The sequence below is a fragment of the Juglans regia genome, chromosome 11 (genome assembly GCF_001411555.2).
Source record: "Juglans regia cultivar Chandler chromosome 11, Walnut 2.0, whole genome shotgun sequence".
NCBI lineage: Eukaryota > Viridiplantae > Streptophyta > Magnoliopsida > Fagales > Juglandaceae > Juglans > Juglans regia.
This window is the reverse complement of record NC_049911.1, coordinates 36,062,457-36,078,723: the sequence shown is the minus strand read 5'-3', so window position 1 is coordinate 36,078,723 and position 16,267 is coordinate 36,062,457. Positions and strand designations below refer to the sequence as shown.

The 16,267-nt window shown below is 35.2% G+C and overlaps 2 protein-coding genes across 2 annotated transcripts; one reads left to right on the top strand and one right to left on the bottom strand.

The window, feature by feature from the left end:
- The first annotated feature begins 1,057 nt into the window (after positions 1 to 1,057).
- On the top strand, positions 1,058 to 5,344 carry LOC108992221 (protein MEMO1). Its single transcript, XM_018966708.2, has 8 exons — positions 1,058 to 1,346; positions 2,649 to 2,733; positions 2,823 to 2,891; positions 3,125 to 3,237; positions 3,506 to 3,617; positions 3,688 to 3,831; positions 4,480 to 4,654; positions 4,889 to 5,344. Exons 1-8 carry the CDS (start codon positions 1,295 to 1,297, stop codon positions 5,012 to 5,014), a joined length of 876 nt encoding a protein of 291 aa, XP_018822253.1. The 5' UTR covers positions 1,058 to 1,294; the 3' UTR covers positions 5,015 to 5,344.
- Positions 5,345 to 6,058: 714 nt separating this feature from the next.
- Positions 6,059 to 15,385, bottom strand: LOC108992220 (topless-related protein 1-like). Its single transcript, XM_018966705.2, has 26 exons — positions 15,240 to 15,385; positions 13,565 to 13,676; positions 13,299 to 13,478; positions 13,097 to 13,210; positions 12,853 to 13,011; positions 12,577 to 12,706; positions 12,306 to 12,426; positions 12,127 to 12,197; positions 11,893 to 12,040; positions 11,665 to 11,774; positions 11,507 to 11,576; positions 11,342 to 11,415; positions 11,162 to 11,257; positions 11,000 to 11,095; positions 10,770 to 10,897; positions 10,449 to 10,683; positions 10,147 to 10,311; positions 10,011 to 10,073; positions 9,660 to 9,803; positions 8,357 to 8,467; positions 8,063 to 8,245; positions 7,776 to 7,904; positions 7,593 to 7,688; positions 7,111 to 7,293; positions 6,828 to 6,994; positions 6,059 to 6,396 (listed from the first exon to the last, which is right to left on the bottom strand). Exons 2-26 carry the CDS (start codon positions 13,642 to 13,644, stop codon positions 6,216 to 6,218), a joined length of 3,234 nt encoding a protein of 1,077 aa, XP_018822250.1. The 5' UTR covers positions 13,645 to 13,676; positions 15,240 to 15,385; the 3' UTR covers positions 6,059 to 6,215.
- Positions 15,386 to 16,267: the final 882 nt, after the last annotated feature.

Sequence of the window (16,267 nt, the reverse complement as noted above, 5' to 3'; positions counted from 1 at the left end):
CTTCATTTACCAATAACATATCACCACATTTCCTAAACCAAAATCTACCCTTATATATAAATAAACAAATCCAATCATTCAGGCAGAAAAAGGAAAATCTAATTGAGAAATTCCGTTCCCTTAAAAAACACCACTTATTCGATACATATCAGGGGCCAATATTCTGTGGTTGGATTATATTAATTAAGATCGGATACGTTGAAAACTCTAAAGTTAAAATTTACAGCCTAGAGGTATAGATCAATGTAGCTGCGTGGTGCCCCTGCTGCTGTTTCTGAAACGTAATTGACACGGAATTTTAGAATCTTATTTTATTTGTTGGAAGAAAAGAAAAATAATGACATATAGACATACAAATTTGTATAGAGATGAGATGTTCTCGAGCTTATGTGTTGAGCAACTCAAATCTTTCACGCAATTATCAACTCATACAGTAGCCGTTTAACGATAAAATAAGTGCAGTTTTACTAGATTTGAGTACTATTTAAATAAAAATTAAAAATTAAATAAAATATTATTTTTTTAATATTATTTTTATTTTAAAATTTAAAAAAATTAAATTATTTGTATATTTTGTGTGAAAGTTATAATAATTAGTTATAATAATTACATGAAATGAGATGAGCTGACGAAATCAGGCCTAAAATTTTTATACAAATTATTTACGCGATATGATTTAATTTGAAAGATATATTTTAAAATTTAAATTTTATAAATAAAATTTTATTATTTAAGTGATATCTATAAATTGATTTGAGAATAAAATCTATAGAAGGATGCAGATAGCTTCACATGCGTTCAGTGTCTATCTTAGATTTCGTTTAGATAGTAAATTGAGATGAGATGAATTAAGATAAAAGTTAAAAATTAAATAAGGTATTATTAAAATATTAATTTTTAATATTATTATTATTTATAAAATTAAAAAAATTAAATTATTTATTATAATATTAAGATGAGATAAGATTATATAAATTAAGATCATCATCAAATCTAAATCCTGGGAGCTAATCGCGGACGATAAAACCCGAAAAGAGGGTTACTTCATACTTGCTCAACTCGAATTAGAATAAAAACGGACTTCTTGTCCCCCTTGGTTACTTCTCAGTTCTCACTCTTCCGGAGCACTCAATTATTTATTTAGTTATTTATATTCGTGAAAAAAGAGAGTTTTTTTTTTTTTATAAAGTGAAAAAAGAGAGTTGATCATTCATATATAAAATAATTTAGGGTCTTCTATCTGATCCCAAATTATACATCATCTTCTTCCCCTTCTGCTGTTAAAATTGTGAACATGGAGAAAACCAGAAGAGCATCCCATGCCGGTTCCTGGTACACTGACAATCGTAAGTCTATACTCATCTGTTCAGTCTCTGGGAAAACGAAAAAACTTTTTGTTTTTTTTTTTTAATTAAAAAGGTATGGCTTCACGAAATTCTGGTTGCATGCATTAAGGTCTTCGAGTTTCGATTTTACTCTGATGGTCTTGTTGATGTATTTTAGCTATCTGAATTTAAAAGGCTGCTGGGTTTTGGGGTGTTGTGTGATGCTATCGAATTTTGGATGGTTTTCTGGAAAATTAATTGAAAATAATTTTTCTTTTTTTGGTTTCACCTCCAGTAAGATAAATGTCCGTTGGAGTAGTAGAGTTGAGTGCCTTATCAGATAGCATGAAAAGATTGAAAATTTATAATTTGGTTGAAAGAGTTTTTAGTTTACCATTAAGGGTTTGTAAAAAGTTGTGCTTCTGGTTCAAAACCCGCTTTATGATCCAAACAAATTGGTTGATGAAAATATGAGTAATTTCTTTTTTTGATAGGTAAAAGAAAAGTTAAAAAAAAAAAAAATCATGGAAGAGAAGCAAATGAAAAGCTTTCATAAAAACTCTTGCAGAATTGAGGATGAAGTTTCTTCTCGCAGTTTTCATTCTTTACGCGCCAGATAATGAGTTAGTAACCGTGACAAGTTTAAACAATAAAATCCCAATTGTTTTTAACTTTCCTTTTTTGAAATGGAATTTTAACGGATCTATTAAAATTTTAATGTGTGCTTGGAAGAAACCCAGAGAGCATTACGTATTACTGGTTTGTTGCCCGTTAGGTTAGGCAGTGCTGTGTAATAGTAACTTGTTAATTCGGTTACTTCAGTGTAACAATAGTTGATATTTTGTTTCATAAACTGTAACTTGAAATGCATGGTAACTATCAGGATTAAATAAATTTATATCCTTTATTTATAAAAAAGATTATAATAGAGTTGAACATCACCATACTTTATTATTTTCATATTCTCAAAGTAGTTCAGATATAGAGTCTCACTTTATTGTAGTGATATATTTAATATTCTTACTATATGAGTCACATGCGTGGAGATTTGATGATTCATACGCAGAAGCCAACCATGTTCAGAATTTCTTCCACTGTTGTGAATTTGCGTGAGGAAACATAGATTAGTAGATGTCGTAGTGACACTAAGAGGAATAGTTTCTGCATCCATTCACCATTACAGAAGATTAAACATTTTCTTAAAGCTATCCGGAAATTTTGTGTATGCTTTGTTTAAAGAACTTTGTATACACTTGTCAACATTCTGGCCAACATCCTTGTAATCTTTTGGAAAGTGCTTCTGATATTTCTTTCCCTTTACAGCTAAGAAATTAGCAGAAGAGCTTGAAGGCTGGCTGGCGGCATCTGGCGTGGACAAATCTCCTGATGTCCGAGGTGTAATTGCTCCGTAAGTTATTTTGGACCTCTAATGCCTTGTTTCTTCAAGTTACAAACAACTGTAATGTTTTCCATTGATTCCTGGTACTGGACCCACAGGCATGCAGGTTACTCATATTCAGGTCGTGCTGCAGCCTATGCATTTGCTAACATAGATCCGACAAACATGTCTGTTTTCTTCCAGCTCCCTCCCTCTCTTTGTATCTCCTCCTGTTGCTTTAGCTCAATATAACTGGTTTTCTCCACCTGTGTTGAACCTGTAATTTGAAATTTCACAGCACGAGGGATCGTGTGTAATAGCCGGATGGCCCATAATTTTACCTAATAAGATTAATTATTTGGAGATATTAAATAGCTGTCTGCCCTATTAGTTGCTAATATCAAAATGCTTATAATTCCAGTTTGCGGGTGTTCCTTCTTGGCCCATCTCACCACTACTACACTTCAAAATGTGCTCTTTCAATGGCCACAGTTTACAAGACTCCCATAGGAGACCTACCTATTGATTTGGAAGGTATTGTGATGTTCATTTTTAGATATATGTAACTCATTGTGTTCTTTGAGAATTGTGAGTTATAATGAGTTTTAAGAAAACATTCAATATGCGTGCATCAAAACTATGGAGAACAATATGTGTTTTTATTTGTTGTTGAGTTGATCCACACACGACTATTTTTGAGTTCCTTGGTTCATTTTTGCTTAAACCATAGTTTTTCATTACGATATATTGTCATTCATTCATGATTTTGCATTATGAATTAATATTTGTTTTTGTCTATCAGTCAATGAGGAGCTAAAAGCTACTGGAAAATTTGAAATGATGGATATTCGCATTGATGAGGCTGAACATAGCATGGAAATGCACTTGCCATATCTCGCTAAAGTATTTGAGGGGTATGCTTCTTCATATATACAAGTTCTATAATTATCTTTGTTGAAGCTTACTTTTGATGATACATAACAGGCACCAAGTGAAAGTTGTACCCATTTTGGTTGGCGCTCTTAATGCTGAGAATGAAGCCATGTATGGACGTTTGCTTGCCAAATATGTGGATGATCCAAATAATTTTTTTTCCGTGTCCTCTGATTTTTGTCATTGGGGTTCTCGGTATGTCTTTTATAAAAATTCACTAACTTATTTGTTCCTTTTATGTACACGAAAGTTCAAGTTTCTCCAAGATGTTAGTTTGCAAAATGTTTTTAATTTTGTTACTCTCTTTAATTGTCACTTTGGGACATACACATAAGCATGTGCATTCACATATATGTGCTTGTATACGATGAATGGGAAGTGCTTGACACCATCAACATGAGGTTGTGCATTAGTTATGTACGCCCTTAGTAATTAATTCGGATCCTAGAGGTATGTTAAACTTGGTTTGTGAACTAACATAAAGAAAGGGAAAAAGCAATTCGCTGGAGCAAAAGGATTATTTATTTATTTGAATCTGTAGATACTCTGGATCACCGAGTCAAGTGACTAAAGCAACGAAAGCGACTACTATACATAGAGCTGGAAGCTGCACTAGTGGAAGGAAAAGGAACTAAAATCCAATCCCGCAAATAATTGTTCATGGAACTACTCAAGATTATTCGGACCATCTTTCCTAGAATACAGAATGGAGATGGATGTTTTTTAGATATTAGTTTTGGATTACTGAATATGTGCATGAAGTTGGGGCCAATACCCTTTAGCTTGCTTGATCGGTGCAATTTGATATTCTATCTGTACATGACTTTTCCATTCCATTGTCAGGTTCAATTACACTCGCTATGAGAAGAAACATGGGGCCATATACAAATCTATTGAGGCCTTGGACACGATGGGCATGGATATAATAGAAACAGGAGATCCAGAGGCATTCAAACGATATCTGTTGGAATACAAAAACACCATCTGTGGACGCCATCCCATTAGCGTTTTTCTTCATGTAAGTGCCCAAGTTTTTTTTAACAGCCACGAAATGTCTTGAAGGAAGGTTCGAGCCATTTCTAGAAGCTAAAATGCCTGGCATTCAGAAAGAATTGGCCATCTTGTTAAGTAGTTCCGCAGATTTAAATATTTTCCCGATCTTCATGTTGCATCTGAGTCTACTTAAACCTGTATCTATTTTTTCTTTTACTGCATCGTGTCCTTTTTCTCATGTATCTGTAAATTTTATCAGATGCTGAGGAACTCCTCGACAAAGATAAAGATCAAATTTCTCCGATACGAGCAGTCTAGTCAATGCAAAAGTATGAGGGATAGCAGTGTAAGCTATGCATCTGCAGCAGCAAAGGTGGATGCTTGAAGCTCAAGAGTTGCTGATTTCTCCCATTAAAATATTTGATAAATTTAATTTTCTTTAAATTTCCTGAATATTTAACACAATCACGTGCAAGAACCAGCAATTGTTCCCCGTTTATATGCTTAAGGCAGATAACAGATCATTCTGCGAACCTGTTTCATCATCTTTTTTTGCACGTGATACATTGAGTTAACCTCTTTTTTTTATATTTCTTTTTTATTGGTTGCTGAGTTCGCAATTTTACTCGAGCTCAAACTGGATTATGTCATGTGGCACACATGATGTGTGACTTGCTATGGTTATGACCATGAAAGAAATGATGAGATTATGACATTATGATGAGGGCGTGCTTGTAATAAAATTATAACGGTTGGACTGGAATTGTGGGCGGCAGGTTATGATATGGACTTATTAACCTCAACGATGATGATTTCGGGACAGCGGGGTTTTTTCCCCCCCACCAATATTATCGTCAAGAAACGTTAGACAGCGCATTGGATCAACTGGCTTGCTCACTGGATTAAGAAATTGAGCACATAGTGATGTTGGTGGGAATCAGTGGTATTATTACATCACGAGTATTGTATAATTTCGTGGTAAAAAAAAAAAAACAGTTGGTTGTCTTCTAATGACCCGATTGTTCGCCTGATAGGTTTTGTCTGATGCTATGCCTTGAATTCCTGCAATTTATGCCCTGATTTTACGAGTTTATCACAAGGGGAAAGGACTTCCATTTTGTGCTGTTGAGATGGATGATTGTGTGGAAAACTCATTAGACACAACTGTTCATCTTTGAAAATTATGTTTGTTTCGTACAGGCGGATGTCAAACCTCAACCCCCCGTATAACTTTAGGAAAATGATAAGATTATTATCTTTCTATTATCTATTTATTATTTTTTTTGTATTTGATTTTTTTTCGAATTTTTAATTTTACTTAATGTTAAAAAAGTAACTGTTAATAAAATTATATATTTTTTTAATTTTTTCTTAATGATTAAAGATGTTAAAAAAATAAATACATTATAAATATTAAATAAATAGTAAATAGGTAGTAACCTTATCCCTGCCCATTACTTTAACGTTAGAGAGCAATTATTGTAGTTCAGATGTAGAGCCACAAATACTCATTGCTCAGATCACACAGCTGTTTCTATGTACAACACCCAACTTTTTTGCTTCTTTAGTCAAGGATGGGGACTTTCTCAACTCTCGAATTCCACAGGCACGCCGGTGGCTGGTCCGTTATCAACCAATGGCCGCATGCCCCAGTTATCTCCAGCCTCCAGGGGTTCAAAAACGTTAACCCCGCCATCAGTAAGACCCACGGCAAACTGGGTTGGTTTTTGAGGATGCGCAGCAATAGCAATCGGGTAAACATCGGGACTGCAACACCAAATAGATGAATTTGTAAATGTTTTGGTCGAGATCTGTCTCAAGTTTTTGTGGGCTAATCATCAGCATAGGCTCAAGTATTACTCTTGAAACAAAGAAGTTAGAGCTATATGGGGTAAAGATATAGAAATAAGATATAATGAAAAACAAGCAAATTAAAGCTAGTGATAACAACAAACCAAAAATCATTACGAAAGTTCAGCCACTCACTGGGGAAAGTGCAATGTGTTTTAGGTGAGAAACATTTGCAATGGCTACATATTACTGGTCATTATTTCATGGGAGATAGATTAAGTATAAAGTTTTCATGGAAAATCTTGTGCATACATGAACCGATAAGCAGGATATAACCAGCATGTAGCAACGAAGGTATGCCTTGGGACACTGTTAGTAAAGATCGGTTAATGACGTATGCAGAATACCTTGTATTACAAGGAAGGTAAGCGGTAGGATTAATCCGACAACGCAGCTCAAGATTTGAAGCATCGAAAATGGCCACACTTCCATCCACAAAGGTGGCGTACACCATCTGGCTATCACACGAGAAAGTTGCATCGGAGATGGGTGCAGAAAATTCTCCTGGAATCCACTGTATATAATAATAAAAAAATATATTCAGACATTTTATTTGTCTCCTTAAAAGCACAGTGTACAAGCAGCAAAGACCTGTTTATTTTATGAGAGAGAGAGAAACAGAGCAGCAACCTGCTTAACACAGATTAATTCTCTTGCTTCATATATTCCAAGATGAGTTTTGTGCATGGCAAGGAAGTGGTTCTCATCCCGATGGAACTGGACATGGGTGTCTGATGGCGATGCCAATTTTCCACCAGGCATCTGAAAGAATATGCCTTTTTGTTTTTCCCAAGACACATTCCACACACAGACCTGCATAAGAATGGACCTCGTAATCCATGGAGTTCCCACTAGAGTTGGGTTGATTTCATAAACATTCAGAGACAGTAAAAAAATCATTTTCCCCTGATTTAGTTAGCGATGATCATTAGTTTTCTTGTCATTCCTCCCTCAGTACACATACTGGAAAACCAATCATCAGGAGCAACACGAGCCCAAGGCACCAAAGGAGAGAATTTTGGGGGGGTCAAAAGGAGAAAAAAACTATAAACCTTGTCTCAAGTACTGGTACTGATTCAAGATATGCACAGCACGACATATCAAATACTAACCTGAGCATCTGCACCAGAAGAAATGAGTACATTCAAAGCACTAGAGAATGCAAGGCCAGTAACTCTTTCAGAGTGACCCTCGAGTTTGCTTTTAACCTGTATGAATGGACCCAAAAGCTTGCCTGGATTAACATTTAAAACAGTATGGTGCATGCATTAATCTTCAATAAATGGAACGTATACCTTATTTGAGCGGACGTTATAAATTAAAACCAAGGAATTGTCCATCCCAACAGCAATTATATTGTTATCTTGAGGGTGGAAAGCAAGACATGTCGCCGCAGGTGGCGGGGACATGATAGTCATCATTGTCTGTTTATCAACGAAGTTTGAGAATACGATCAGTTAGATCCCTCATTAGCTGTGCATAATTTAACACATATAGACAAGCATTTTATATAATAACAGATGGCAACAAAAAGAAAATCCACTAGAATGCATAAATTTCATTTATCCAGCTTCCTACTAACCTTAAATGTTAACATGTTGAACAGGGAAATCATTCCTCCAGATGCTGACATGAGATATGAATCATTCTTGGACAAAGCAAAACAGGCTACAGCATCTTCTTTGTTGGTGCCTGTAAGGTCATTTCTCATGAACTGTAAGCCACTCTTTGGTTGCCACAATTGAGGGTGAACTTTGTTTGTCGCCTAAATTCAATATTGTACCACAATGTAGCTATCAACTATATTTTGGATTCAAATTTCAGGCAAAACAAAAACCCCAAGCGGCATCCGTACTATTAAGAGTCTCCTTTTTACCTTGCCACTCAAATTACGGTCATTTTGTTGCCATTTCCAAAGTAGATGAATGGCGTTTGAGGCCAAAGCCAAAATGGCACTACCTGAATTTGTGTAGATCAGTCTTGAGATCTGCAGTTGTCATAAAGGAATGTTTTTTAGTAATCAATTATAAACAACCCATCTAGATAGGGCTAACAAAAATAAATCAAATTCCACTAGGATTATATTTTCATTCCATTTTCTACTCCTTAAGTTTCCTGGAGTCCTCCATTATTCTGGTCTTTTCAAAAACCATCCTTAGTACCTCATAATTAACCATGCAACTCATTCTACCATGTCATGGCATTGTTATCTTTTCATTTATGGGCAGAGACATTGTTCTACTGGATTGAGGTTCTTTCCTTGTGATTAAATAACATCACATTCCTTATTGAACCTTATAATTATAACTGATAGTTACGTGGATGCCCTTTCCCTAAAAGTCAATAATGTGCATATTCACTTTATAAATACCATTTCTCAATCTGCTGAATGGTGATTCTCTAGTTTATCTTGGTGATTGAATTGGGAGGTCTGATTTCAAATGATTACTGACCATCATGATACAATTGTACCAGTTATGCTTCCTATATCTGCCATCAGCATAGATATCCTACAAATTGGGCTGGTGCAAAATCTTAATCAGCAATAAACTCCTATGATCACTACCTGCAACGGCAGAAAAGTGTTTTATTTCCCAGAGAAGGTATTTCGGTTATTAAGATAACAGCTATAGGAGAGGACAATATATGCAATCTTTACAGTTTGTGTTCTTTTAATTTTTAACAGATTCTTAACAAACAATTGGCATGTAAATGGATAGAGCATGAAAAACTCTATAGTGTAGACAGCAAGATTTCATTATTGTTGTGCATCTTATAGCTTATATCACATTTCACTAACTTGAAAATACAGGTCACATTAACATTTGACCGTGGGTATGTCTTGGTAGGAAAAATACTTAACTACACCGATTTGATAAAATTATTTTCATTTTCAAGAAGAGGAGAGAGTAAATATGATAAACTTATAATAAGCAATTTTCATAAAGAAAATAAAAGAATGAAAAGAAAAAGAAAAACCCAAACTGAAAAGAACTTGAAAAGAGCATAAAAACGTCAACATTTTCAATCTAGAATCGTAATATAGGTAGGGCAATCTGCAAACATTTTTTCCCCAGGCACAGTCAGCAATGAACAATATAATGCCACATAGAGAAACAAGAAAGATTGTAAAAATAAATGATGACTAGAAGAGAAGTTGGTTAAAGGGAATGCCATACTTTCTCTGTCTTCGCATGCTCAGGGAGCCGCAAGGACTGGCACTGAGAAGCACTGTTAATTTCAAAGAGCTTCTGCTTTGATTTGTTGAAGGCTTCTCCAGTAAATTTAGATTGCATGACATCCATGTTTTTTGCATTCCCACCCTACAGAAAGCAATTTTTTAATTATCTTTTATGGCACTTTATAAGTGATTGATAGGATATTTATGGGGTCATGGATGGAAGTAAGTCCCATTTGAAAGTCATGATGGTGTGGAAAGAGGTTGGATTCAGACATATCTGTGTATGTTATGAGCATGCTCAATTAGATAAAACTTAAGTCTTTACTAAATTCGTCAATGAGAAACTCACTATGTTGAGACATCCATATGCATCTTCAGCACTAGCAACAACTGTAATTGGATTAACAGCAAGCTGCATGAAACTAAAAGCATCAGGTGGAAAAATACTCTACCAGAATCAACAAGAATAGGTTTAATATGCCGACCTTCCTGAAGGTTTCAGTGAGAACCCGAGAGGCATCTCCAGAACAGTTTTCTAATGTATGGAACATCTGAGGACCATAATCAGTTGCCAAGATCTTGATTCTATTTTCATTTGCAGTAACAGCCAATAATGTGCCCTCCTTGTTGAAGCATATATGTGGATTTGCCTAAATATCAGATAAGATTTTCATGTACAACTTAGATCATCATCATTCTTGTTTGGTACATGTATGAGACTTAACCATCAGGACTACTTTAACGAGTAAGATCTGTAAAAAAATCAAGACACCACTGAAGAACGTACTGGGAGGCCTCCATCTGCATCAATAGTTGTCAAAAGCTCAACATTGTCCATATCCCAAAATTTAATCATGTGATTGTCACCAGCAGCCAAAAACTGGTTCCTGGTTGTAGTGAATTGCACAACAGACAAAGGGCATTTACCAAGTCCATGGTAAACTCTCTCTGTAGTGCCTTCACTTTCGTTCCATTCAACAAGGAATGACTGCCCATCTTTACTGGTCCCACATGAAAAAAGCCTAGAAAGGCAATCCATGACAACAACATTAGTTTCCTATAAAAATATGAATAGCACACAAAAGTCCAGTGGCCCAACAGATCAAACCTTTTATCATCAGCACTATAAGCCATTTTGGTGCACCCGAGACCTGGTGCTTCATAATCAACTCTAACTCCCAAGTTATCATATAAATGGGCCTTGATTTTACCGTCCACAGATGTTGAAAAGAAAAACTAAGTGGCATAAAAGCACAAAAAGAGTTGAATAATATAGAGGAAACCAAAGGTACATCAAAGAAATGAAAATCTAAATACAGCAGCTAGAGTATTTCTTACATGAATATCTTCCTTGGCGTGAGGACATATAGAATAAACAGGAGCATCATGACCATCAAAAGTGAACTGTTTCGTTCCAGTAACCACGTCCCACACCTGAATAGCAATGACTTGTCAGTTTCTCTATCACATAATAATATACATCTCCAATAATAAACCAACCTTAGTTGTCTTGTCATCTCCACATGTTATGACCCAAAGTTGCATGTGAGGGGCAGCAAATGCTAGATCATTTACACCACCAACATGAGCCTCGATCTAATTGTGTAATGTTAAGCGTTAGATTTAAAATAAAAACTCCAACGTGGAAGATTGAAAATCAAAACAATTTTTTTCAAAGACCTCCAATTCCTGCTGGACATCATGTCCACCATGATAAGAAAATAACTGCAGAATATGCTTTGAATAAGCAACCCCTGATCAAATGAAGATGCTAGGGATTATCAAGAGAAAAATAAAATCAGTGAATACTAATGTAGAACCATTAGGACTCCACAAAGCACTTACCAAATAAAGAACCATTAGGACTCCACAAGATACGATTGACAGAGACATGTGAATTGTTTAACAGAGCTGCCTGAATGTAGTTGAGATCAGTTCAGATTTTAGATCACGTCATCAAAAAAGAGTTTTTCTATTACACTATCATAATTCAGGAGTCGTACCTGGAATTTCATTGAGCATGCCCCAATATCCCAGACCTTAAAATTTATTGAAACCAACTTTTCCTCAAAACTTAAATCCCACAGCCCTATGTCACCAGTAGAAGTTCCAACTGGGAAAACATGTTTGTAGAACTCATGAGTAAATTTCAAATTGAAAGACAAATAGTTATCACAAATACTTGATCCGTAAACGTGTATAACAGGAATAAAACTTTCATATAAGTCAACCTAGCAGAACATTCTCCTGGAAAGGATGAAAATCCATGCTCACTGGTGATGATTCCTCATCCAATGTCCTAACAACAATCTTGGGCAAGTCATCTGGTACAAACGCTGAGCTGTGACTTTGACCAGGATGAGTGACAGTAGAAGTTGCCTACACACACACGCACACACACGCGAATGCCTAGGTCAGAAACAAGCTTTTTTTCCCCTCAACACGGAAGATTTGATGCAGCTCACCTTATCCACGGTGCTAAAGGGTCTTCCTGTGAACATCATATCAGAATCCTTCAGAAGCTCTATAGCTTTAGCTAAAAAGGGGTAATCAAGGGTGAAAAAAATAGTACGTGTAATGTGTGTAAAACTTGAACTAAAATATGATTTCTACTCGAAAACTGTGCAAGGATTAAATCCTCTACCTGAATTAGTTGGCGCACCATAACAGATGGCTCCAAGAAAAGCAGGTTGTGTTACAGTAGATGCGCTAGAAGTCCAATTGTCAGAAGTTGTTGAAGCTGGACATGATGTGGCTTGAGAATGCTATAACATAGAAGTGGGAGCCTTCTTAGAAGAATGAAAATAGTATGAAAAATAATTCATCTGTTTTGATTACCAACTGTAGAAGAATTAAATGGACAATAAAAGGGGAAAACTTCTGAAAAAAACTCCAGTTTTCAGTACAGATCTTACCAGTGAAATGCTCTCAGTTGACAGCGCAAATGAAACGTCCTGTTGATGTTGACAAACATGATCCACAAAAAGGGTTTTTATATCTGGATTTGGATGACGATCTTCACAATGTGTATGCTGCCAATTCAAGCTGTTAATTACAACCAATATCAGTTCTCTCAATGAATGACAAACTTTGCTAGAAGTATAAACAGTATCCGAGTATCAAAGAAGCGGAACAGGTCTAACCAAGTGACATACAAATAACAAGTCGAAGAAATTGATTAGAAATATTACCTTTGATTAATGAGACGGCGCAACCTCTGACTTTTGATGCTAGGAAACTCCAGTTTGCCACAGAAAATAGGATTTGCCTCAATAATTTTCTTGAGTTCATTCATCAACACTGTTCTTGCAGACTTTGTATCTCCATATCCGGAAAGTGATTCATGTTGCCTATTGTACCCTCACAATGAGATAAAGATCATCTGAGCATCTATAGTTATCACATCTGAAAACAGAGCTATTAATTAAGTCATACCTTATATCATCAAATGTTAAAAGCAGAGTCATTTCTTTGAACAGCTCCTCATGACCTGGAGCAAAGGCTTTCAAATTCTTCATGAGGATACCCAATGCCTTTCCACGATCATTACTACAAAAGAATCAACCAGTTTTTCATGTTGACACAAGGTCTAACGTGGTATTTACATGAAAATGACAAAATAACATGACAAGCTTACTTGTCAAGTGCCTCGAGAAAATTTTGCTTCCTGATTTCAAAATAAATCTTGGTTGAGTACCTATTGTCTCTGACATTTGTAAAACCAGAAAGATACCTCTCAGCTTCATCCCAATTCCCACTAAGCACCATGTCCTCAAAATATTTCATGTCAAAGTAAATTCCACTTTCGCGCTCAAGCCTAATTTAACAGAAAAGTAAAATTAACAAGCAACAACTTGCTGGTATAAAGTGTGGAGAGAGAGAGAGAGAGAGAGAGAGGCCTACATGCGAGTAGTTTCTTTGAAACCTTCCTCTTCCAAAAACTGCAAGATTAAGAGGACAAGCTCTTTGATGAGAGTAGACATCCCAGACGTTTCTTTCTGGTCTCCAAAACCTCCTAGTACCACCAAACGATTCAAATTCCCCCTTTAAGAATAAATCTATCTAATATGTGGGTGTGTGTCTGTCTGTCAGTGTGAACGCCAGATTTTTTTTAAAGGAAAAAAGGTAGAGTCCATATCCATTTGGCTGCCTACGAAAGTTAGGAAAAGAAAGAAAGACCAAGAACAGAAGAGAACAAAAGAAAACCGGAAAAACAGAATAAAAAAAGATGAAAAGTTCTCCAATTAACTGGGCTTCTTTGTTTCCCAAAACAGTAGCAGCAAAAAAGAATTTATATGGAAAAAAAAAAAAAAAGCTTCATTGTTTCCTTGGCAACCAAATGGAGAATACAATCCCTGTTAAACACAGATAACGAAGCAAATAAAAATAAATGACATCTAATTCAAACGGAGACCTGATTTCTGTTAAGGGATCATTATTTGAGATTGTAAACAGATGAAAATGATAAAAATGAAGTGCTGTTCGGTTCTAAAAACAAGGAAAAATAACATAGTTATTAACTCAATTCCTCAATTTTCATTGAATAGAAGTCTCAAAAGCAGTTTATCAAATGAATTTGCACAGAGAACAATCAATATAAAACAAAAGAATCCAAATTGTATTCTTTTCCGCTTGTCATCCTTTATTTTTTTTTGGTGACCAAACAGATCTGGATTAAGCACATCTCGACATTAGTATCACCGGAGTAATTGCAGTTATAAGTTATAAGAGACACTTTTAGAACAGATAATTAATGAACTTGAGTTATTGAACCATGATACTACTTGATCTAGAAACAGGTTTTTTATGAGAGAATCTCTCTCTCTCTCTCTCTGTGGTGGCGGCCATACAAAATTTCCATTTTAAAAAGAAAGATTTTTTCCTTTCATTTTCTCGGAAACTAAACAGAGTATTAGGCTCTTGATCATGCATAGATTGCCCATAGTCAAATCAAAACAGGCCAAGATAAGTTAAATTGTCTTCACCAGCACATTCGGATTAAGGTTAGGACTCTCTGAGAACAACCAAAATAAAAATCCCAAAACCTCGGAATATCTTACTGCTACAACTTTACCAAACAAAAATCCCAAAACCTCGGAATAAGGTTAGTATCAGTATCATCGAGATGAGTGCAAAATTAGTACGCTCAGGAAAAATTAAAAAACGCAAAATTTAGTACCACCTAGCAAAGATGTCGATGGTGGTTTCTCCATACGATACCCATTTCAATCTGATCATCCTAAAAATTGAGTAAAAAGCTCCCTAATTACTTGGAAAAAAGGGTCTAACGATGAATTAATCTAAGAGAAGTTAAAGAAGAAACGAAATGATAGAGAGGGCTTTAATTTATTTATTTACTTGCCATTAAAAGGGTTCTGATCGTCAAGAAAACAACTTCTTTAAATAAAAAAGGCTTAAAATTCATAAGAAGCAATGATTTAAGCAATAGATCCAGGTTCTGATAAACCAAAGGGCTAACTTAAAGGAAACAGATTATTGGCATTGAGCAAAGCAAAGCTTTAACCTCCCCCCCCCAAAAAAAAAAGAAATCGAGAAAAAGGTTTCTGACAAAGCTCACCTGAAGGATCAAGATTCAAGAACAAGATAACAAGGTATTTGAGAAGCACAGTCAAAAGATTGAGAGATCGTAAAAAGTTTTAGTGCCAGCTTTTAGTGAAAGGAAGCTTTGGCCTCGTTTTTCTCTCCGCACTTTTCTGCCTCGTCTGTCTCTCTAATCAGCACTGTAAAGTGCAGCGGAAAGAGGACAGGTGCTAGGCGTGATATTGACGAGAAGATAAGTACTCGCACTTATATACAAAAAAACCGAAAATTAGACATAAACATAGAGAAAAGTGAGTGATAAGCCATTGTGGTTATTTGCGTCCGTTACGTCACGTCCAATAGAACCTAGAAAGTGGGTCCCAGGGGAGGTAAACTGGTCCGGTATCTAAAAGACACCTGGGAGCTGACGAACGAAACAAACTATGGAAAGATTTAAGTCGTGTTGAGCAAGTTAATTAATTCAAACAGTTTATTATTATCCATAAATTATATATTATTATTTTCGACAATGCTTTTGAGACCGATATTTAATCCATCCAAAAAAGTGTAGCGATGAGTTTAAATATATATATTTTTTGTTTTTTTTATTTATCTTTTGTTTTAATAATTTTTTTATGCAGTTTTAAATATTTTTAAAAATAAAAAAATCAATTCAGTAATTTTTACTTTCTTAATTATTAAATAAAAAAAATTAAAAACTCAACCAATTACTTTTATCAGTTCAATTAATATTTTTCTATTATTTTTTTTATAAGATTCACGATAGTAAGCCCAATTTAAAAATTGCTGTTTCAGAAAACATAAATCCTGATGTAATTCGGTTCCCAATTGTTACAAAAATACATGTTTTTACTTTTTACCAAATCCTGGTAAGCTGGAATTTTGTTTTTAATTGATATCAAATTAAGACAAAGAATTTTAATCCTTATTAAAGGCTCTCTTCGACATCAGCATCAACTAGAGATAAACTAATAAGCGTACAACTCAAGGAAATCAAAATTGAAGAGCTTTTGCCATCCACTTCCACGGGTACACCAATGGGTC

Coding starts and splice junctions, on each gene's coding strand:
- LOC108992221 (XM_018966708.2), top strand. CDS start 1,295: ATGGAGAAAACCAGAAGAGCATCCCATGCCGGTTCCTGGTACACTGAC. Junction 1,347..2,648: donor TTCCTGGTACACTGACAATC/GTAAGTCTATAC, acceptor TTCCCTTTACAG/CTAAGAAATTAGCAGAAGAG. Junction 3,618..3,687: donor CTCGCTAAAGTATTTGAGGG/GTATGCTTCTTC, acceptor GATACATAACAG/GCACCAAGTGAAAGTTGTAC.
- LOC108992220 (XM_018966705.2), bottom strand. CDS start 13,644: ATGTCTACTCTCATCAAAGAGCTTGTCCTCTTAATCTTGCAGTTTTTG. Junction 12,707..12,852: donor CGCCGTCTCATTAATCAAAG/GTAATATTTCTA, acceptor TGTAATTAACAG/CTTGAATTGGCAGCATACAC. Junction 6,995..7,110: donor AATTAATCTGTGTTAAGCAG/GTTGCTGCTCTG, acceptor TATTATATACAG/TGGATTCCAGGAGAATTTTC.